At 52.4% G+C, this 21,371-nt stretch overlaps 9 protein-coding genes across 9 annotated transcripts; 5 read left to right on the top strand and 4 right to left on the bottom strand.

Moving 5' to 3' along the window:
* Positions 1-60: 60 nt before the first annotated feature.
* SNOG_02681 (hypothetical protein) lies at positions 61-1,377 on the top strand (the record flags this gene model as incomplete). The annotated part of the gene is made up of 3 exons (XM_001793228.1): positions 61-97; positions 156-512; positions 563-1,377. 3 exons carry the CDS (start codon positions 61-63, stop codon positions 1,309-1,311), a joined length of 1,143 nt encoding a protein of 380 aa, XP_001793280.1. The 3' UTR covers positions 1,312-1,377.
* Positions 1,378-2,095: 718 nt separating this feature from the next.
* On the top strand, positions 2,096-2,575 carry SNOG_02680 (hypothetical protein; the record flags this gene model as incomplete). Its single annotated transcript, XM_001793227.1, has 2 exons — positions 2,096-2,211; positions 2,548-2,575. 2 exons carry the CDS (start codon positions 2,096-2,098, stop codon positions 2,573-2,575), a joined length of 144 nt encoding a protein of 47 aa, XP_001793279.1.
* Positions 2,576-2,953: 378 nt separating this feature from the next.
* On the top strand, positions 2,954-3,342 carry SNOG_02679 (hypothetical protein; the record flags this gene model as incomplete). The annotated part of the gene is made up of 2 exons (XM_001793226.1): positions 2,954-2,975; positions 3,014-3,342. 2 exons carry the CDS (start codon positions 2,954-2,956, stop codon positions 3,340-3,342), a joined length of 351 nt encoding a protein of 116 aa, XP_001793278.1.
* A 611-nt stretch (positions 3,343-3,953) lies between these two features.
* SNOG_02678 (hypothetical protein) lies at positions 3,954-5,939 on the top strand (the record flags this gene model as incomplete). The annotated part of the gene is made up of 2 exons (XM_001793225.1): positions 3,954-5,542; positions 5,594-5,939. 2 exons carry the CDS (start codon positions 3,954-3,956, stop codon positions 5,937-5,939), a joined length of 1,935 nt encoding a protein of 644 aa, XP_001793277.1.
* A 1,138-nt stretch (positions 5,940-7,077) lies between these two features.
* SNOG_02677 (hypothetical protein) lies at positions 7,078-7,963 on the top strand (the record flags this gene model as incomplete). Its single annotated transcript, XM_001793224.1, has 2 exons — positions 7,078-7,282; positions 7,497-7,963. The coding sequence occupies 2 exons, from the start codon at positions 7,078-7,080 to the stop codon at positions 7,961-7,963; spliced, it is 672 nt and encodes a 223-aa protein (XP_001793276.1).
* On the bottom strand, positions 7,441-7,992 carry SNOG_20028 (hypothetical protein; the record flags this gene model as incomplete). Its single annotated transcript, XM_001793223.1, has 1 exon — positions 7,441-7,992. One exon carries the CDS (start codon positions 7,990-7,992, stop codon positions 7,441-7,443), a length of 552 nt encoding a protein of 183 aa, XP_001793275.1.
* A 217-nt stretch (positions 7,993-8,209) lies between these two features.
* SNOG_02676 (hypothetical protein) lies at positions 8,210-9,072 on the bottom strand (the record flags this gene model as incomplete). Its single annotated transcript, XM_001793222.1, has 3 exons — positions 8,210-8,734; positions 8,789-8,886; positions 8,946-9,072. The coding sequence occupies 3 exons, from the start codon at positions 9,070-9,072 to the stop codon at positions 8,210-8,212; spliced, it is 750 nt and encodes a 249-aa protein (XP_001793274.1).
* A 951-nt stretch (positions 9,073-10,023) lies between these two features.
* SNOG_02675 (hypothetical protein) lies at positions 10,024-16,089 on the bottom strand (the record flags this gene model as incomplete). Its single annotated transcript, XM_001793221.1, has 6 exons — positions 10,024-10,290; positions 10,340-10,453; positions 10,501-10,956; positions 11,162-11,321; positions 11,414-14,379; positions 14,851-16,089. The coding sequence occupies 6 exons, from the start codon at positions 16,087-16,089 to the stop codon at positions 10,024-10,026; spliced, it is 5,202 nt and encodes a 1,733-aa protein (XP_001793273.1).
* Positions 16,090-17,455: 1,366 nt separating this feature from the next.
* SNOG_02674 (hypothetical protein) lies at positions 17,456-20,354 on the bottom strand (the record flags this gene model as incomplete). Its single annotated transcript, XM_001793220.1, has 6 exons — positions 17,456-18,776; positions 18,825-18,945; positions 18,995-19,074; positions 19,122-19,543; positions 19,584-20,212; positions 20,260-20,354. 6 exons carry the CDS (start codon positions 20,352-20,354, stop codon positions 17,610-17,612), a joined length of 2,514 nt encoding a protein of 837 aa, XP_001793272.1. The 3' UTR covers positions 17,456-17,609.
* Between the last annotated feature and the right edge of the window lie 1,017 nt (positions 20,355-21,371).

Here is a 21,371-nt window from a genome sequence, read left to right as displayed (position 1 = left end):
CAAACCTTCCTTGAATGCACGACTTCGATTCCTAATTCTTAGTGTCTTTTGATCGCCAACATGCCTATCCGAAGCGAATGGAGCCTCTCGCGTGAAGGTAAGCACTACATCCCAGGATAGACACAACCTAATTTACATGCTGAGTTTATGAACAGGCATCACTGGCGACACGATTGGTCGACTACTCAAGTTGACAGTGCTTAACCCAGCCTTGACACTCCCCCTCATCCTACTGGGTCGCTTTACTACGCGTGGAAACATACTCGCAGCCGAGCACGGTGCCGCATTCAAACATCTAAGGACCCTTGTCGGACTCGGTCTGTTGAACAGTCTCAGCGGGTGGCTCGACAGCGCGGTGACGAACAACTGGAGCAATGACACTTACGACTGGAACAAGGAGATTGTTGTTGTGACGGGTGGCAGTGATGGCATTGGCAAGGTCGTGGTGCATTTGCTTGCTGAGAGGGGCATCAAGGTTGCTGTGCTAGATATACAGGAGCTCACATACGAGGGTAAGAACTACCTTGATGCGTACTAGGAGGAAATCACTAACAAACCTCAGCACCACCTTCTGTTCGCTTCTTCCACTGCGATCTCTCCTCTCCCGACTCCATCGCCTCCGCCTGCTCGCAGATCCGTTCCACCCTCGGCAACCCGACCGTCCTAATCAACAACGCTGGTGTCGTACGTGGCAAGACAATCCTCGAGAGCACGGAGAAGGACATCAACCTCACATTCAAGGTCAATGCCTTTGCACACTACTACCTCGCCCAACAATTCCTGCCAGACATGGTCAGCAAGAACCACGGCCTCATCTGCACAGTAGCCAGTCTAGCTGGTTTTGTCACAGCCCCGTCAATGGTCGACTACGCCGCGTCCAAAGCCTCTGCCATAGCCTTCCACGAAGGCCTCGCGAGCGAGCTGGTCACACACTACAAGGCACCCAAGGTCCGCACGGTCTTGATGTGCCAGGGCTACACACGCACCGCGCTGTTCGAAGGCTTCGACAGCAAGTTCTTATACCCCGAGACAGTGGCTGAGGAGATTGTGAAGGCCGTTCTGGGCGGGAAATCAAAGCACATGACTCTGCCGGAGACGGCTTGGTTGATTGCGCCAAGGCTGAGGAGTCTGCCGCTGTGGATGCAGTATGGATTGCGGAAGCGCTTGGACAGTATGATGAAGAACTGGAAAGGACGGCAGGTTGTGCAGCCGTCTATGGCTGAGGAGAAGGAGGGAGACGGATTGCTGGGTGGAAGTGGAAGTGAGGAAGACAGGGTTGAGGATAGCACTGTGCTTGTAGGTGAGCACTAGATGTTTCCTCTAGTAACTCCTGATCATTTTCCATCAAAATTCAGAAGTTCATCACATACAACTGCAGGACGTTGACATGGAGGTTTTTGGGCAGTCAGGAATTGGCTGTATTGTGCCTTCAGGAAAGCCAGAAGCGCTAACAAGTTGCACATTGCAACAACATGAGCCTAACAGCTAGCCATTTCCTTCACATACGACCATAGGACGATGACAATTGGGCTTCCCGTCCGCTCAGCCTTACACAAGCATCGTACCGGTCGAGTAGTAGTTAAGTGGGTGACCATTAGCGAATTCCGACTGTTGTATGTTTTTGACCTTTTTTTGCTCCTTTCTGAGAACGTCGACTAGGTGAACTTCATTTTGCTCGTCGTTTTATCTACTACGTACTTGACATGTCTTATCAGATGACACGCTTGTGTTATGCTTGCGTGGTTTCCTGAAGCAATCCAGATATTCAAAGTTATTGTTAGAAAGAACAGATAAATACAATCTAACAGCAAACAAACGTAAGAATAGATCTAGCAATGAACATCAAAGAGAGTCGACTACACGTATTTCGATCTTTGTCGTGGTCGTCTTTGTGATGTTTGTGTCTCTGCGAAAGTTAAATTGTCACACTCGTCATTCCAGCACAACACATTCTCTTCCAACACGACGTAGCACAATGCTACTCGATCCAACACAATACAAAGGATCTTCTACATCGCGCTACAGACTTTCAAACTCCACAAGTATCCAGCTTTACCATAACACCACAGTCTATCAACAGACCCAACTACAAAAGATGCACAACAACATTCCCTACAACACAGCTCCTACTACCAAAGCCGCGGCCCTTCGCCGCCCAGAAATATGCAAGAACATCCTCGTCCAGGCTACTACCTCAATGAGTATAGGTCAGTGAGCCCTATGCCCGGTCATCGAGGATCGGGGTTTCCGGACAACGGCAGGATGCCAGGTGGACAGAATTCTCATTACCCAAGGGGGCTTGGGAGGAGGAATGGTGGTTGGAACGGGGGTGTACCAGGGGAGCGGGAGCACTGGAGATAGAAGACGGCTATCTTGGGAGCGAAGTGGCCCCTAGCATGATTAGTTTTATTACGATGGGGTTATATGATTTTGAAGAAGAAACCTTCAGGGCAATAGTTCCAATGATTTGCAGCTCTATTACAGTGAAGTTCAGAGGGTGGAGCAGAACACTAACATGCACATGTTGTATGAGCTAAGGATGTGCAGGTGTCCTCAAGTCTACATGGTATTGTGAGTAGCCAAGATATAACAGATGCAAATCTTACTGAGCACCATACTTACTTCACATGTTTGCTTCCCACAACATGTCTCATACAGAGCAATGGCAGCACTGTTTTACATGCACTCCTTTCGCGAAGTGACTCAGTATGTTTTCCTTGTGTCTCACTTTGCACCATATTTGTGTCTTTTTACTTTTTCTGGTAACATGACCTCGTTCAGATCATAGCTCGTGGAATCAAGGCCAGCATCCACAATACATTCCTTCACTGACATATGTCTAAGATGCCTTTCAACGCAGCAGTCCTGCCAATCACAGTTCCACATACGCCCAACACCGAGACCACATGAAGTGCAGATTTCACACTTGAACGGACTTTGAATCATAGGCACAATGAAGAGGAACTGCTACTCAAGTGTTTCTTTACTACAGACGACTGCTACCATGATCCAGTCTTACTAGAAGCTGCATCCGATGCATCGCTCATTGCAGCCATACGGACACTCTATCAGCGGAATGACCAGTTGCAAGTGATATTGATACAGCTGCATCAGCAGTATCCCCATTTCGTCTCGGAAAAAGACGAGGATAGGCTAAGTATAGTGCCTCAACTGTGTCGACCGAACAACGCCCTTGATTTGTCGGATACAGACATCTTACAGAATAATCTGCAGGCGCAAACCGCCAAACATGACGCCATTGTAGAGGAATTGGAGGAGTTAACGACGAAGATTGACAAGAGCTTGAAGAAGAGAGGTCGGATTTCGTCTTGGGCATGGTGATTAAGTTGGGCAATATGCTTGTTTGATATGCAATGGACATAGGTCGAGAAGGGGAGGGAATTGAAGATGTTGTTCCAACTTCGCGTCTACAGCACCCTGGCAAGTGCATTATTCAAGATTCAAAATATACTTGATCAACTCACGTTTACGGTTGTAGCACTGGCTACCCTATTCTTTTGGTGCGCGGCAGTCAAATAAAGAGCTTTAAGATCCGTGTCAGGTTCAATTTTAGCAGGGCCACAGCGTGGCTACCAATGCTGGTTAGCTGGTCAGGCTGCACTGATAGGACCTACTTTTGCGTATCGGTACATTTCCTAGCTCCTTAAACCGCTGTAGTCTCCTCAACCCTTGATCATATCTCTCTGGCTATTGTGACTGACAATAAGCAGTAGCCTCTCATCTCTCCGCGGAAGCGAGGTCTAGGATTCTACCCCAGTCTGGCTGGCTATCATCCGGCAACACCATTGGACGAGAGCTTCTGCAGTGGATATTTTACATTCGTGTCAAATCTGACTGATTGTCGCGATCACTTTGTACAATTCTTTGGCCTGTGTGAGTGTCATCTCTTCGGCAATCGAACATCTAGTAGATCGACCCATAACTCAACAGCTATGGATGCAACATTAACTCCATACGAGTACACAAACCTAGGCCCTGCAGAGATTCGCCTACTTAGACCAGATACCCACAACAAGAGTACTGCCTGGATTCTCGATACAGTCAGTCTTGAATCCGTGGCCCTCGAATTCGACGCTCTGTCTTATACCTGGGGTTCACAGCTCGAGACCTACCCGATTGTTTGCAACGGAAAATCCATGCGAGTGCATCATAATCTATACTCAGCCTTGCCGTTCTTAGCGCACCGTATGGGAGAACTGACGCATCGGCCGATATGGGTGGACGCTGTGTGCATCAATCAAAACGACGACGATGAGAAGGCTGTCCAGATCAAGCTTATGGGCCAACTGTATCGAAGAGCAAAGCGAGTATGGGTCTGGCTTGGCTGCGCGCCTGCTGAAGTGCAATCGCACATCTCAAATGCTATTAGCTTGCTTCCGTACATTGTGGAAGAAGCAACGCGGCGTAAAGCATCAACGTATACGTCGAGAGAAGAGAAAGTCGCGCTGCCATTGCGCGACCTCGAACCTGAGTTATGGCAAGCAATCCTTCACCTTTTGCGCAATTCATGGTACTCAAGGGTTTGGATCATACAAGAAGTGGCATTGGCTTCTGATATAGTGTTCCTTTGCGGGGCGGACAAGATTGACGCTGCGTCGCTCGAATCTGCAGTGGAGAATGACAGAGTCTCTTATTGGAAGATTTCTGATATCAACGGCAATCCAGTCAAGCCTGGACACATGGGGTTCGATAACTCCACGGTTTTCCACATCAGAGAGCTAGCACAAGGAAGCAGAGCGTCATTGTCACTGGACTCCGTATCCCTACTCCTTCGTGTGACTCTTCTGATGACAGGAGAGCATGCTTGCTTCTTGGAACAAGACCGAGTTTACGGCATGCTAGGACTCATCAGAGAAGAAGAGTTAGCTAGTCTTGCGATTGACTTTCACGCTTACACGTCGGTCCCGACTTTGTACACTCGATTCGCGACATATCTTCTGCTCAACAACGATCCAAACAAAACGCAGTTCTGGTGGCGAGTCTTCAATATGGCATTCTCATTCCACAAGCTCAATGGGCTTCCTTCTTGGGTGCCTGACTTTCATCATCAAGGAAGGATGACCAAGTTTGTCTGTGTGCCTGCGAGAATTACGATGTTTGGGCACAATACTGCTCAATATTGTGCCAGTGCACAGCCTACTGTTGTCACAGCAGGATCTCGTGTCGGTGAACTGATGATTCGAGGGAAATTTGTGGACGAGATTATGATTACCCATGCACCGTGCGTACGAAACTTAGAGAAAACAGGCGAAGAGGGAGAGGGTGCAAGGTGGATCATGACTGTTGCCCAATGGCACGAAACCATCGCTCAGAAAATCTTGGAAAAGTACGACCATGAAGATGATGGAGATGAGATTGAAACCTGGCGTGTCTCGGAGAAGACTTATTGGAAGACTTTATTTGCTGACAACTTCTTGGATGAGTCAAACAAGCCAATCACCATGACAATGTGTCGTATCTTCCGCGGTACAATGCTACACGTAGCTGAAGCATGTAACTGGATCTTGGAGTCAATAAGAAGGTACGTGTGTAATATCAAGTCGTGAAGGAGACTAACATGTCGACACGACAGAAAAGCAGCTGGAATAGAAGAAGTGCCCCCAGAGATCGGACCAAGATGCTCTGCACGTGTAAGGATGAGCTCACCCTATCAACCCATTCTGGCCAAGTTAGGAAGGCTGGGCGATAGACAGCTGTTCAATACTAAACATGGACGTTTCGGCTTCACCATCAAAGGCGTACAGCCAGGCGACATACTCTGCGTCTTCAACTCTGCCTCCACACCCCATGTCTTGAGACGAATGACGGATCGAGATGATGGAGCCTACCAGGTCATCGGAGACGCGTACGTGGATGGAATGATGCTCGTGGAAGTAGATGCCATGGGCATAAAAGACCAGGATATCTTGCTCGTCTAAGCACCATTCCTCCAAGGCTCATGCTGATGTCGAGCACAAGCACGTGTTTACGGGACGGCGATCGATTTCGCTTCGAAAGGAACTAGCCGAGCTTCATTGATGTTCTCGCTATTGTTCGCTAGCGCTTTGAGGTTGGTGACTGATGGGTTTGCCGTTGCAGCACGTGGTTCCAGCCATCTCGTACCCTCTTGATTCTCAGTATACAAGATTGCCGAGTCTGTCTAGCCTTCTGTCTCCCCACAATTTCCATCGTATCCATCGCATCGTGCATGTACCTAAGGATCCTTTTCTGCGCATTTACGCCCGTTATGCTTCGCCAAGACCTCGGGCTAGCCGTACGTAATGCTTCCGTGGCTTCTCGTCTTCAGCTCACCACTCCACCGCCCGGTCCAGATCAATCTATCCACTAACCCTTCTACCATAACAACGACCACGTGGAGGGCACCTGTTCTTCTAACAACACACCGAATAACATCACTGAAGAACATACGATAATTGCGCAGTCGCAAACAAGACCTCACTGTTGATGTTTCGCATTCCGCAACTGACGATCATTGTACCCCTGAGCCCTGCCAGGTACACCCGACGCGACCCTGATCGACGCGCACATCTTCAAACCAAACACCAAGCGCGGCTACTTCCGGGAGTACTATTGGCAAGCCACCGCAGCGCCAAACGGCCGTAATGGCTGGCCTGAACTTCGCGCGGGCTTGGTCTTCAACGACAAGTCACATCGCGCACCTAAGCCACGCCGGCCCTGGTCAGGACGCCTGGTTCTTGCGCTAAGTCTCTCAAAATATCGTGCACTTCACCCAATATGTCGACATGGGCTGGAATAGTAGTGGGTATAGGCTGAGGCACAAAACGTGCGAGGTCCCCGAGAGGTTTGACTGGTGACTTATACGCGGAGTGGTTCCTTTTAGTCTCGATCAGCCGTTCTTCTTTTCGTTGCTTCTTCGTTTTCTTTTGGTTCGACGCCGCATTCTTTGAGACTTATAATACATATTCGAGGGTTTGCTTCTGTGGTTCAAGAGCAAGGGAAGAAACGCACAAAGTCACAAGTTCCGACAAACATCAGCATCAGCATCAGCATTTTCATATTTCGGCTTCGAAATCACACACATTCACAAACTTCAATATGAAGTTCGCAACTCTCCTTGCATTCAGCGCATCGGTATATGGCATCGCATTCGACGGACCCCTACCCACACCGGTCACCGATCTCGTATATGCCGCCCTCAACGGCTTCACACCCAAACCCACACCCGCACTCCCCGAGCTCTTCCGCCGACAAAAACCCTCTTCGAATCCTGCAGTCTGCGGGTTCCTCAATGGCGATGGAGGTATGTATGTCCGGCCGTCCCGCGTAAAATTACGCCGAACACATCCTTCCCAACACAGCCCCTTACAGCGTGATTCATAACGATCAGCCCATGCCCATGCCTATGCCTGTCCCACGATCCCCACAGTCCAACAGGACCGGGGTTGATACCGAGGATGATCACTCCGCAGTGCCGAACCCAGTCCCCGAAGCCAAACAAACTAACGCATGTGCAGGATTCCCCCTCTCCTGCACCGCAGCATCAACATGCCTCTCCTCATCTTCCGCAAACTGGTTCGGATGCTGCGCATCCTCGTCCTGCGCCCCGATAACCCGCTGCGTCAACTCGGCGTCGCTGGCCTCCTGTCTTGACGATAAGTCGTGCTTCGACGATCCCGGCGCCATGGCGTGCAGTGCGTCCGACGCCCCGTTCTGCGTCAACATGTTCGCGGGCAGTTTGAGCCATTGGGTCTGTGGCGCGACGGAGACGAGTGTGCCGGTCATGGCGGCTGCGAGTACGTCGCGCGATGCGAGTAGGATTGTGCAGGGTGCGAAGAGTACGGTGGGCGGATTGAGGGCGACGACAACGTTAGCTGGGGAGGCGCCTGCCAGCGCGAGTGCGGTGTCGACGGGCGGAGGGGCGGTAAGGACGGCGGGGGCGATGGTGGGTGTTGCTGTTGGTGCGGTTGTGATGCTCCTATGAGAGGAAATGGGAGGAAGTTTTGTTAGCATTTACATTAGCGATTGATACCACTTCTGCATTGGGGGGCTTAGTTTAGCATTGAGAGAAGATGGAGATACCCAATTTGATCTCAAAAATAGTACAAAAGTTTTCAGTGACCTTGAACATTTTCATGCAACTTGCGCCAGGACATGCAACTAGGGCGTTGCATGTATATCCAATCTCATACCACACATGATTTATGTCTTCTTTTTATGCACCTGATCCCTACAACCTAACCTGACCCTCCGCCCTCTTGATCCCAAACTTACTCAACCTAATCCTCGGCACCACCCCCGCCAGCACCAGCACACTCGCCACAATAACCGCCCAATGCTGAATATGGGCTACATTCAAACTGTACGTCGTCCAGCTCGACGCGCAAATCGTCGCCAACCCCAGTATCGCAATAACATAACCCGCAACCCTGTGGTACTTGTAAATCGCTTTGGCATTGTCTACGCCGCCATATAGCTGCGGCACGTAGTACTGCGTAAATCCGACCAGCGCCTGGATGTAGATGAGGACGTAAAATGCTAGGCCGAGCCGTGCGTGCGGGGACTCGAAGTGTTCGTGGCCCGGGCCGGCTTTGTTCATTTCGATGACGATAAGGCCTGCGGTGAGGGCGGATGCGCCGAGGACGTGGAGGAGGAAGTGGACGAGTGTGCCTGTGCGTTTTTGAGAGGGGGTGTGCGTGGGTTGGAGGATGAGGGCGGCCTGGATGGAGAGGAGGAAGCCTGCGGAGTTGAGGAGCTACACGCATTTTGTCAGAATTGAGCAAAAATGAGGTATGATGAGGGAACGCACCGGATGCGCCGAGAAGAAGATCAACTTCTTGCTGAAAATCGCGCCCCAGACAATCGCAGCGAGGATCCAGATTCCGGCTTGAGCAATGGGAGCTGTGCCTATTCACTTCCGTCAGTCTCACACAACATGCGAACATTCCCACCAAAACTTCACATACCGATCCACAAATTGTTCCACACCCGCTGACCCTCAGCCTGACTTGCATCGCCCCGCCCTCCCAAAAGCGGCTCCTCCTCACTCTGGCCCCTCGCAACAGTAGCTGGAATCCCAGTGGCCGACGCCATGCTTAAAAGTCGAGCTGTCCTGTGAGTCTGCGCGCGGTGATATGTGTCGATGGGGTCGTCGGGCATGAAGGACTAAAGAGCAGGAAAGGCGGGGAAAAGTGGTGTCGTTATTGATTTGATAAAACCTCGGAACTTTGACGGGTGTTGTGTGTCTGCCTGCGGTGTCATTCTCGATGAGCGAAGATGGGTGCCGATGACGACACATACAGGGATGCTGCGTGAGTGTGGCCAATTAGCGGGTACGCGAGTGTAGGACGTGCAGAGATGCATGTTGGACCCGGGCCAATGGGGAATAAGCTGACCGGACGCGAGGTTGAGCATGCATCAGCAGTGCGGAGACAGGGTCACGATACTGTCCTTGGATCGAGCAATGAAGCATCTGTCATTCGTGGAAAGCATCTCGACCGTTGCCAGCCCCACATTCGCGAAGAGACATACTTCAGAGAAGCGTGGGGGTATCACAATTAATATTCGCTAAATGTATCCTTTGATTCTCCTTCCCGTCCGATGTGTCGCTATAATACAAGACTGCGTGTCTTCATATCCACGCCCCGTGTATCCAGCGCGCATTCCGGTTCCGTCTCTTCCTCTACCAGTCGATTCTGCCCACCATTACGAGCAAGTAAAAGACAAAACCACCGAGGAAAACGCCGTCCATGCGCCCGTAGGCAATCATACACCGAGTAAATGCTGCTGATTTCCAAAGTCCAGTCATCCCACACCGTCCAGATGCAAACAAAGGTAAATCAAGTAAAAGCGCGCTGAACGCGAGGAAAGGCGGCATTCGGAAGGTGCACCTGTTCGGGTATGGGTTTCCATATCGCCCAGGTTGTCATTATACCGCGCCAGGAATCGCGTGCAATGCCCGATAGCGCCGTATCGCTGATGCAAGTTGTGCCGAGATCAAAATATGTTACTTAGTGATGAATCGTATAAGGTATGCGGCCGTGTCTATTTCTTCGACTTCATGAATTCGGGAGGTTTGGAGGGGTCGGCGGGGTCCAAGAATTTCGTCATGACGATGGAGAGCTGTTTGAACTCAACGGGCTTCGTCACATACGAGTTGAAGCCCGCTTCCGCGCATTTGGCATAAACATCCCCAAGAACGTTCGCGGAGAGGGCAATGATGGGAGTGCGTCGGTATCCGTGCTTCTTCTCCCATTTTCGGATTTCTTTGCATGCCTGGTAGCCGTCCTTGTTCGGCATGTGCAGATCGCACTGTGGTTCAGTTAGTATGACTATAGACATCGAAAGCGTATAAACGTACCAGAATGATGGAGTAGTGGCCTGGTGGTTTTGCGAAAACGGTGTCAGTACACTGAACACCGTCCATGACTGTTTCAGTCTCGACATCGATTTTCGCGAGGAATTTGAGAACCACCTGTCTGTATTAGCAAAGCTCTTGTTATGCTGACGAGAATAGCATACTGTCTGGTTGATCTTGTTGTCCTCAACAAGTAAAACTTTGTGACCTTTACCACCTACGCGTCGCTTGAGCTCCTCAAACACCAACTTCTGGCTGACAACAACCTGCTGGGCGCTATCTTGATTGCGGTCCGTACTTGATTCGCGTTCTTTTTGGGGATCAAATATGACTGCAAATTTAGAGGGTTTCAGAGGACGGTAGATGAACTGCAGTCGTCGGTCGATGTGCAATTGTTCATAGTCATAGACTGGAGCCTCTTTGATTAGTTCTTTCTTCTGCGATGGATCCGAAACTACCACAACCGAAGTGTTGCCATAGTTTATGGAGCTGAAGACCTGATCCATAATTGCGTGTACCTCGGCAGTATCATGGAGGACGAGGACAACGTGCGTGAAAAGGACTGGATTATCGCCGCCGATCATCTTTTGCGCCTCAATAATGCTCGCTTGCCCAGCCACCTGATGCGGTATGCCCTCTGGGAGCGTGTTTTTGATATGGCGTATTGTAGCTTCTCTACTATGGAGCAGCGGACAAATAACCAAGATGGAGTACATTGGCGGTTGCAAGGCGCTTCCCAGAGGCGAGAGACTGCGATGTGCTTCAGGTCGTATGGTGCTCGTGGAGTCAACCGAGGTTGTTGAGTTGTCTCGATCACTGTCGGACCGTTTTGGTGGGAGTGCGAGATTGATACTGGATTCCGAGGTAGAACTTGACTGCTGGAAGAACGAAGAAGCTGACGATCTCTCGGAGCGCAGACTTGACTTCCCAGTGAGTGCCGCACTGGTCAAAGAGTGGTCGGAACTGCCAGACGAGAGAGATGGAGCTGGCGAGTCACGTGATCGCTCCGAGGCTGCATGGCTAGACGCTGGAGATTTGACGGATTCACTCCGGTCAGATGATACGCTGGATACTCGCCTGAGCTGCGCTGTGGCTGCGACCTGGGGATGCACAATTCTTTGTAGAGGCGATGGCTGCACTGTGAGTGGCGTGACAGGTGCAATTACTTTAACGGGCTCCATCGCTGGTGTTCCGGGTGTTGATACAGCAGGCGGTGGATGATCCTCTTCGGTTGGGAGTCCGAATTTGATCGTGAAAAAGAACGTAGACCCTTTGTTAGGTACACTGCGGGCGTCCATCTTGCCTCCATGTAGCTCAACAAATTGCATCGAGATTGCCAACCCGAGACCTGTGCCGCCGTGCTGTCGAGTACTGCTGGCATCGATTTGGCTGAATCTTTTGAAGAGAAATTTCGCTTCCTGTTCGGTAAAACCACGACCAGTGTCAATGACTTCGAATCTGACCACAGTTTCATTGTCTCCCAGAGGACCTGAACGCTCGGGCGATTGTACTTTGCATCGCACAAAGATCTCGCCGCTGGATGTAAATTTGATGGCGTTGCCAACGACGTTGAGGAGCACTTGACGTATGCGGAATTTGTCACCTTTGACCATAGAGGGCACGCCCTCGTCCACCAGGTAATTCAGCTCAAGTCCTTTCTGAATAGCAAGGCCCATGCTCAAATCGTTGACCTCTTCTATCAATGATGGTAGGTGCAACCATTCCATTGACAGTTTGATCATACCAGCTTCAACCTTTGACAAGTCAAGGATATCGTTGATAAGATTCAACAAACTGTCCGTGCTAGACTTGATGATATTGACGTGCTCAAGCTGCTCAGCATTGAGGATACTGTCCAACAGAAAGTTGACCATGCCAGAGATACCGTTTAGTGGAGTTCTTATCTCGTGAGACATGTTGCTCAAGAACTTGGATTTGGCGTCCATAGTCTCTTTCAGCGTCTGTTCCAACAGTTTATGGTCGTTGATATCGGTGGCCGTGCCATACCATGTCTCCTCTTCGCTGTCTTCCGCTAGAGACTTTTCGAGAAGTATCCGCACCAAGTGCCATCTGTACTCGCCGTCTTTGTTGCGCAACCGAACTTCGGTAGAATACGACGAGCGACCATGAGCATCCTTCGTGACCCGAAGGATGCCAGTGCTTGCTAGCTTGGATAATTTCGCCTGAGGCATGTCCATTCGATCAGGTGATTGGCCTATGGGGCTTGTGACTGTTCTCTCAGTCTCTGAAGAACCGTCAGAGGAGGATGACGACGATCCCGTTCGTCCATGTTCCGGAGGCATAGAAGTTGGCACATTAACAGCGCCATCCTCACTGAGTTCCGGCAATTTGCACTTGATAACGTCGTCGGGGTGTACGTGCTCCAGAAACCCGCTGACTAGCGCCTGACTCTCGGACTGGCCAGAGAAGGTGATCCACTGTGAGTTACAGAAGGTCATGCCTCGCTTGTTAGACACCACGAAAACAATTTGGGGGCTAGAATTAGCCAGTGCTCTATATTTGGCTTCGGATGCGGCTGTTTCCTGTTGCTTGGCCGAATTGAGCTCGGCCGTGTGCTGCTCGTGGAAGTCCATATTGGTACCGATCCAATGAACAATCTGCTGACGCTTGTTCCTTAATGGCGCAACACGCACGTAGAACCACCGATAACATTGATCAAATCTTTGCAGTCGGACTTTTTGCTGAAGTTGTTGGCCAGTGCGTAAGGATTTGTTCCATTGCTCGAGGTACGAGCTGCGATCTTCTGGGTGGATCGAATCCCAAGGATCCTGGAGCACCTGGCGAGAGTCTTGGCCACGGTAGATGAGAAACTTGGAGTTGACCCATGTGATCGCGCCCGTGCTGGGAGCAGCCGTGAAGATTTGCACAGGTAGGGAATCGATGATTGTGCGCAGAAGAGACTCTGATGGCGGTGGCATATCAAAAGTCTCGGTTATAGATCCTCTCCTTACATGCCCCGGAGTCGGGGGTGGACGTCCACCCGGAGTGGTTGCCGCCGGTAGTGACTGAAACGAGGACGTGAAGTCGGCTCCATAAGAGTGTAGGAGCGAATGGCCGCGATCTGAAGGCCCGGTTGGTTGACGAGGTTGCTGAGCTGAACCCTCCTCTTTCGCAGTCATGTCATTGCGTGGAGTAAGCACATCATCTTCACTCTTCTCGGCAATCGGATTGACAGTGACACGCTTTGAATGCCGCTTCTCCGACTTTTGACTGTACTGCTCTTGCGCAGTGGCAGACGTTGGAGCGGGCGCGCGACTTGTCTTCTTTCTTGCATCAAAATAGCTCTCAACAGCTTCACTACCAGTGATGTGACCAGGCGTGCTACTAAAAGAATGCTTGTTCGAAAATCCTAGAGAGGAAGCATCCCATCCAGGGGTTCCTGCGATTGACCCGCCAGGGCTATGTCTTGAGCGTCCAGAATAATCGGATGGGCTTGTGACACTTCCAGCTGCTGAGGTCGAGATATTTTCGAGATTCAGGTGAAGAAGATCGTCCAGGCTATGCTGATCCGCGCCTAAAGAAATGCTACCAGCAGTGCTACCTGTTGTCTGCCGCTGCCTGATGGAGGCCACTTGCATCTGGGTGTTGGTAAATTGCCAGGCATTGGAGAAAGACGTTGCGAGGTGAGGTCCAAGATGCTTCAGGGAATTTGTAAGGTTGCGAGGGTAAGGAACGATTGCCGACAATATTGAAAGGATGGCAATCGGTGCTCGGCGGATGTGATCGTCTGAGAGCTGTGAGCTGCTTGGGATAGATTGAGATGATTGCCTGCGAGACATGGAAGGAGTCTGCGAAGGCGTGTTGGCGTCATTTGGATGCATGGCCTGCGACAATGTGGGATGGACAAGAGGTACATGAGTCACAGTGCTGGCTCTATCAACACCAATCGCTTCAACTGCACCATACTGTGTGTAGTCTTGTGGTGTGCGTGATGGATTGAAGGTTTCCTCGTCTAGCTTTCCTGTCGAGAAGAAGGGGTTGTCCTCGGGGTCGTTCTGTATTGCGGGAGATGGAGCAGGAGACTGTGCCCAGGGAGAACTTGGGTATTGTTCGTACTCCTCATAATGCGTATTCAAGCGGGCGTCGGCCGCTGAAAGGGTGTTGCGCCGATGAACTGGTGCCCCTTTGGCCTGTTCTTGCCCTGTGGCTGTCCCTTTGGGTTCTGATGACTTTTGCTGTTTGTCTGAGACATCCTCACTTGACGTTGACCGCGATGCAGAATAATCTCTGGTTAGTGTCACTAAACGACCTCGTTCCAACACGCGATTTACACCTGCGTTATCAATCAGAGCGTCTGGTTCATGGTCGAGAGCACGTAACACAGTGAACACAGCAGTGGGTGGCGATGAGTCGCCTACACTAGAAAAGTCCGGATCACTGAACGTGGGGTCTCTTGACGGGAATGTGCTTGGGTAAGGATTTGATGTGCCGTCAAAACTTGCATGCGACACCTGTCTCAGCGGGTGTTCGGGTCGTGGAGGTGCGTGACTAACGGCTCTCAGTGGGCCGTGCGGACGACTCAACATGGATGGGGTCGGGCTTTCTGGTGACGCTTGTTGTTTCTGGCGTTCATGTCCGGCGAAAGAATGACGAGAGAAGAGCTTTGGTCTTCTCTCTGGTATGAATGGTGTGGGTGGCATATCTGGCGCATCACCAGGTTGAAAGCCTAAAGTTTGCTCGACTGAGCCCTTTCGGATGTGCTGCGAAAGGTCTTGGTACATGGCTGCACGAGGACTGCCATCTTCTGCGGTCGCAGTGTAAGTAGTCTTCTGACCCCAGGGCACATTCTCAATATCTGAGGCATCCGCTGGTACTGCCAATGTCGCTCGATTTGCGCCGTAGTGTTCACGCATGATTGCAGTAACGGTGGTCCACCAGGCAGGCAGGCCCGGTTCGGCGTTCAGCCGCAGAACCAGATCGTAGAGGTTGGGACTTGGGTAGCGAGGATCTTCGGCTTCTGTGATATGGTGTGTTCTTGGGCCAGGCGCGAAAGGAGTCATCGAGGCGGCAGGGGTACTGGTCTCTGAAGCTATTCTTTCCGACGGCGCCATGAAGTCCCTCGCATGAATAGCGGACACGGTCGGCGAAAGGTTAGTGAATGGCTGGTGGAATGTTGAAGCCCACCGAGGAGTGCCCGGGACAGTGGGGAAAGGATAGGAGGGCGTTCTTAGGGCATGTCCTGAAGGTGTCGGGGGTACGCTTCCACGGATTGTTCGCGCAGACTCTGTCGATTCGGTCGAAGTGGTCTGCGCCGTGGGAAGTGGGCTCGGGCTGTTGAAAGCTCCTTCCAGCGTGGGCGACATGGTGGCCATGGGCTCCTCTTTGATGGGCGACGGTCTCCGGGCACCCGCAACACTGGGCACAATGCCACTGGGCAGGCCACGCTGGCGCGCGCGCTGCTGCTGTTTCTGCAGCATCTGCAGCTGGAGTGCGCGCAGACGCTCCACCTCCATCTCGTCGGGCGATGCATCCTGCCGGTCTGCTGTCGCTGCACCACCTCGGCCATGTGCAGCCTGGTCGTCCTCACTCATATCTGTGCTCTCTGTGGCCGAGGTCTCGTCATCTTGGTCTGTCAAAGGTTCGGCGTCGTGCGAAGAGGCGATGGATGTCTGCGACGAGTAGAAGGCGTTGCTCGCTGCGACTCGCTGCAGCGGCGGGCGTGGTGTCGAGGAAGCTGCCGTGTCAATGGGGTCCCTCGGTGTCGTGGATGAGGGCTTCGGTGTCTGGGTCATTTCTGCATGCTCTCATCGGGTCGTCGTCATGAGTACAGTTGCGGGACGTTGGGGGGACGGGGTACTTCACAGCGGGCCGATGTTGTGAAGCATGGACGGGCGGGCGTAAGACAGTGCGTGGGAGATGACGTCGTTGGAGGCGATTTCAGCGTCGAACAGTGTGCGAGGGCTGCAACGTCTGCGGAAGGCGCTGCACACGATCTTGAGGCTGTCGAAATGAGCACTGCCGCGCTTGGCCGATTGATTACCAGGAGAATACACGCACTCCAGGGCTGGGTGCTTGGGAGGGAAGGTTCGATGTGTCCAAGGAAGCCGCCTCTGCTAGCACCGTGCAGGGCAGGAACAGACTGGATCCGCAGCGGGAAGGGGTGCAGCCAGATTGTAGATGTCGCGCTAGGCAGATAATGTCCAAAACAGCTGAGATGATGGTTTCGTGATTCGCGCTGGCGGGCAGTTTGTCCTTAGCGGGCGCCGGTGGCAGTCCTTGCGCTCCAGCAGACGTCAAAATGGGCCAGAGGCGTCTCGCTGTCATCTGGCTGATTAGTCCATTAGTCCTGCATGCCCCAAAAGGACGTTACGTCATTTCGCGATGATCCAGGGTCAGTCACTCGGCTATCTCCCGGAGCTTCTAGAGGCTGGTGTCGGTGAGACCTTGCACCAAAATGAGGAGACCATGGTCACTTGTCCGACAGCACGTCAGACGTCCACAATGCCATGGCACATTCACCTCCCGCTTCCAAATTGTCGCTGCAGCTGCTAGCCAGGCCACGAGACGAGCGCATCTCTCCGTGGGAGGCTGTAGCTCGTCTCCTAATTGGTTCAATCGCAGGTCGACTGGGAAGGTGCGCATTGCCATCCCTGCCTTTTCTGGCATGGCTTCACTTGTCAGAACTGCAACTCTCCCAATGCCTGCCTGTCGCACCAATTCCTGGCCGCAATCAAGCGAGGCACTCCCGCAATACCATCGTCGATGCATCGATGCAGCTGCATGCTATGCTATTTTCTGCACGTTGCCCTGCTGTCGAAACACTTGTAGATTGTCGAGCCAAGATCCAGCCTGGACCCTCGGATCTAAACATTTTGAATAATTGTAAGCGTTGAGAACCACAGTCTAGACCGGACGCATCTATGTGCTGCAGTAGGTATACAAGCCGTCATTGTTACTTGTACATATTTAGCAATGGCATGTACCGAGGTTTCGCCCCGCGGTGAGGCCTACTTCGGCGCACTGTGAAGCACCGTTGTGTACCGAGACAACGTCGGCTAGACCGGCCTTCGCTTTAACGGTGAAGTCTCTTCATCCAAGGTCCATGACCTGCAAAACATGAGGCTGCAATTGCAAAAGGATCATGTGTGGGCGATAGACTCTACGCTGACTCAAAATTAAGCTATCTACAAGAAGCACAGACCCAAATCTGCTACGTAGGATATGAAACGCTAGGATCCCCATGCTATCTAGGCGACTACATCGATTCTACACCCGCAAAACTCAGCTAAACTGACCGCCCGTCCTCAAAATATTACACGCCCAAATAAGTGCCACTCGTGATCCGCTTGACAGTTGCAACAGGTTTCCAACCAGTCGCTGGACTGGCTGGCGGTGCGTTCTCGTCAATGTCTGCGAATGGATCTGCTTCACCGTCCTGCTTCGTCTCGTTCAAAGGCGCGCTCATACTGACACCGAGGCCGCTTCCAAGAGTCAAAGTCTGGTCACCGCTTATTTCCCAGCGGGCCTCAACGTTGCCAGGCTTTGCTTCACCTTCCGTGATGAAACGCACGCGGATCGTCTGCGTGGGCTCATCTTTGGAAAATGTAACGTCGCCCAGTCGCCAATATATCAGACCTTTCTCTCGCGAAAAGGTCCCAGAGGGCTTCGACTGGCAGGACGTAGCTTTGGACCCAGGTTCTAGGCGGACGACCAGCACCAAATTGCGAATGGTGACACTTGTTGCGCCGCCTAGGTTGAACTTGGGGTTGAGAGAATAATGCAGAATAGCCGATGCCTGACTTGCTTCTGTCTTCCACAGCGGCGCCAGGATGAGCGGTGCAAGGGCTGCTACGTTCTCATTCTCAATATGCAACTGGTAGTGGAACGCAACCGAAGTCTTCATGATCTTGGACAGATCTACGGTATAGTTTCCCGGACTGTCATGTGCCTGCTCTATGAAAGCAGGATTCGGAGCGACCTTCTCCAACACGGGGAAGTTTTCCAAGCGCACACTTTCTGTGCCAAATGGTCCAGAAGACAGGTCGATGGGGTTGTACGCAAGCGCAACCTGGCCAATGACCATAGCTTTGGTGACTTTGCCCTGCTCAAACCACGCACTGACCGTTTCAACCAATGACGCATTCAGACCAGGCTCATGCAGGTCCGGATGTTTAATCGTAGTGCTAGCGGAGCTGCTCAGCGATCGGCCCGAGCGGATGGATTGTGTGTCGGACGCCGCGTGGTCGTCAGTAAGAAGCGATCTGTGGGGTGGTTTAAAGGCTGGAGAGGCGGGTTGCGCAGGTAGGGCCGGGGTAGGAAATGTTGTAGAAGTGGAGCCAGAGCCAGAACCAGCTGACGGCAGTGGAGGCGCCTCGCCTATACTCTGCAACTCTGGAGCAGCAGGATTGGGAACAAAGATTGAGTTGCGCACATCTCGACGACCTCGGAGGGTCGATGAGCGCTTTGGCGGTGCGGCTTGCTGTAGTATTGTTAGATCGCGCTTTCCCGCTTTCGGGGCTATTCTTACGGCACGTAGAGTGTTGACCATGTTGGCCATAGCGGCGTCGGCATCACCGTCTTCTTCCTGGATTGGTGCATTCCTAATGTCCAGCTTGAATTGAGGCGTTGTACTGCTCTCAGATTGAGAACTGAAAGCTCGTTAGCGAAGTGTCTGAACGAGGACGAAGATTTACTTACAACCCCGCCTCGCGCTCGGCTTCAGTGATAGCATCGATGACTGATGGCGGGACCGAAAAGCCCTCAGCATCCTTCTCAGGCTGTGCATGTCAGTATTATATTAATGCGTTCGTATCGAATTACACACCTCTGGCTTCGGTTCTTCGATCTGAGGAGGTTGCAGTGGCTCTATGAGCTCCGGGATCGACTCGTGTACTGTCCCGTTAGTCGCAATGGGTGCGCTCGTCTCGTGAGATACTTCAGTAGCTGTTCCGTTTGGTATGTCTGCACTGGGCAGTCGGCTGTGATTGGAAGATTTTGGTGGCTCGGGCGATCCGGGCGTCTCTGGCAGACTTCTGAGAGGTGATATAGGGCGATCTGAAGACCCTGGAGCATCGCGATCCTTCGATTTGCCCTTTCCAAAGCCACCAAATGCAGAGCCAATATTCGTTGAGGACTTTCGCTCGGGCGACGACGCACGGCCATATGGATGCGTGCTCTGTCTTCGACGACCAAGCACAGTCCCGAAGCGCTTCAGAGGGTTCGAGCTGGGTTTCTCTTTCACTACGACTGTCAGCCGGGTCTGCCTTTGCGGGCACCAGTCACGTACCTGAGCCACTTTTTTGGCTCCTATTGTCGTCTGATTGGCCTTGAGTTGGTGTTGTTTGGGGCGGTGCAAGACTTCGGGACGGGGTCCCTGTGTTGCTGATCTTCCGCGCGACCGACGGCACCTCGCCGCTCCGCATGCGCAATGCCCACGTCTGTATCTCATCGGCGGTTTCAATGTTTAGTAAGGCATTGAGTGTCTCTTCGGCAGTAATGCGGTTGCGCTCCACCTGGTCAACTTCGTGTGTCTGGAACTGGGTGAGCACATCGCGCAGGTGGTTCAGCCTGCTTTCGTCGATAGCCTGCAACTGCTCGAAGACATAGGGCGCAGACGAGTCCCACGACAACTCGGCCTTCTCGACTTCCTGCACGGCATCGCCAACAGCAGACGCCTTGGCCTTTGCGCCCTTGTCCCTCAGCTTGGCAGTTTTCTTTTGCGCTGTGTCAATCTCCTTTGCCGTGGCCGCCAGGTTGCCGGAGATGTTGCCCATGGCCTGTATCTCGCGGCTGCCCCGGGAGTAGTCGCGCAGCGGTCGCTCGACGTCGGCTTCGATCTTGCGCGCAAGGTACTCGTGCGACTGGGCCACGGCCTCGGTTGCGCCGACTATCTTCTGCCATGGTGTTGTGAAGATGCTGGGCTACGTCAGCGGATGCGCGTGCGCGTGTCTGAGAAGCTATACCCCAGATCAGACGACTCGTCCGGCGGGTGTCTGTTCGCGAGCTTTCGCAACCCTTGGATGTACTGCTCTTCCACGCGGCGCCGTTCCTGCATCATGGTGAGTACGTGCCCATTTCAACCCGATCCCGGAGATGACGCACTTGCAGCCAGTCGGCTATGTGGTTGTTCAGTCGGTCGACATGGTTCATGCGGTCATTGAGAACCGTCACGGCTTGCGCGGGGGTGAGGGTCGTCTATTCACTGCGTGAGCGGATGCGGGTGGGAAGGCTTGGGACCAGCTCACCAGCAATGCTGGGTATTCTTTGCGTTGAAGCTCCATGGCGCGATCACGAGGTCAAGGCGCACAGCCACGATAGGACTGCTGGGTACAATTACATAGAAATAAAGTCTGGCGAGCTTGTCGAGGTGTCGTGAAGCTGTCGGGTCTCGCTGTCAGTCGTGGCTTGGGATCTCCTTCGGGTTTAGATCGATGCCGGCGCGGCTTGACCGGGATCTGACGTAACCTTGGTGACGGAGAGCACTCTTAGTGTCGCGTGAATAATCACGGCGAGTGTTTCCAGTGAACGAGCAGGGCATGGGGGTCCTTGTGCAGATTGTGGATAGCTGCATGGCTTCGGCTACCGCATCGCGCTCCTGCTGATCGACTTTACCAACACAGGGCCGTCAGGCATGTCCAAGCATAAAGTTGGGCTAGATACATTCGGTGAACATTTGCTAGTCACATGAGCCCAATGCGCATCCACTGCATCTTGGAAGTTGGGCATAACCACGAATGTCGCTAGGAAATGTCTTAGTCGTCGCAGGCAAGTCAAGTTGTTCACGCGTGGGCCATTCACCGCTTCCATTGGCCTCAGGTCTTTGTATTTCTCAACGTGATCTCGCCCACGACCACTCCATCGCTGCAACATGGCTTCGAACTGGCGAGGAGACCTGGCCTTCTCCACGCGCATGATGGCTGTCACCCAAATGTGAGTGATCCAGACCAATCAGGCTACCCTTTCTTGTTTCGCAGACATTGTTCTTGTCTAACCCTGCTCACAGCTCATCTGCACTCCTCACATCCAATCCTTTGATGCAAATAGGCGATGCTCGCATGGAAGCAACGATAGCGGA

Source organism: Parastagonospora nodorum, assembly GCF_000146915.1.
Source record: "Parastagonospora nodorum SN15 chromosome Unknown scaffold_4, whole genome shotgun sequence".
NCBI classification, from domain to species: domain Eukaryota; kingdom Fungi; phylum Ascomycota; class Dothideomycetes; order Pleosporales; family Phaeosphaeriaceae; genus Parastagonospora; species Parastagonospora nodorum.
Note: the sequence above shows the minus strand (reverse complement) of the source record. Positions and strands in the feature narration are given on the sequence as shown.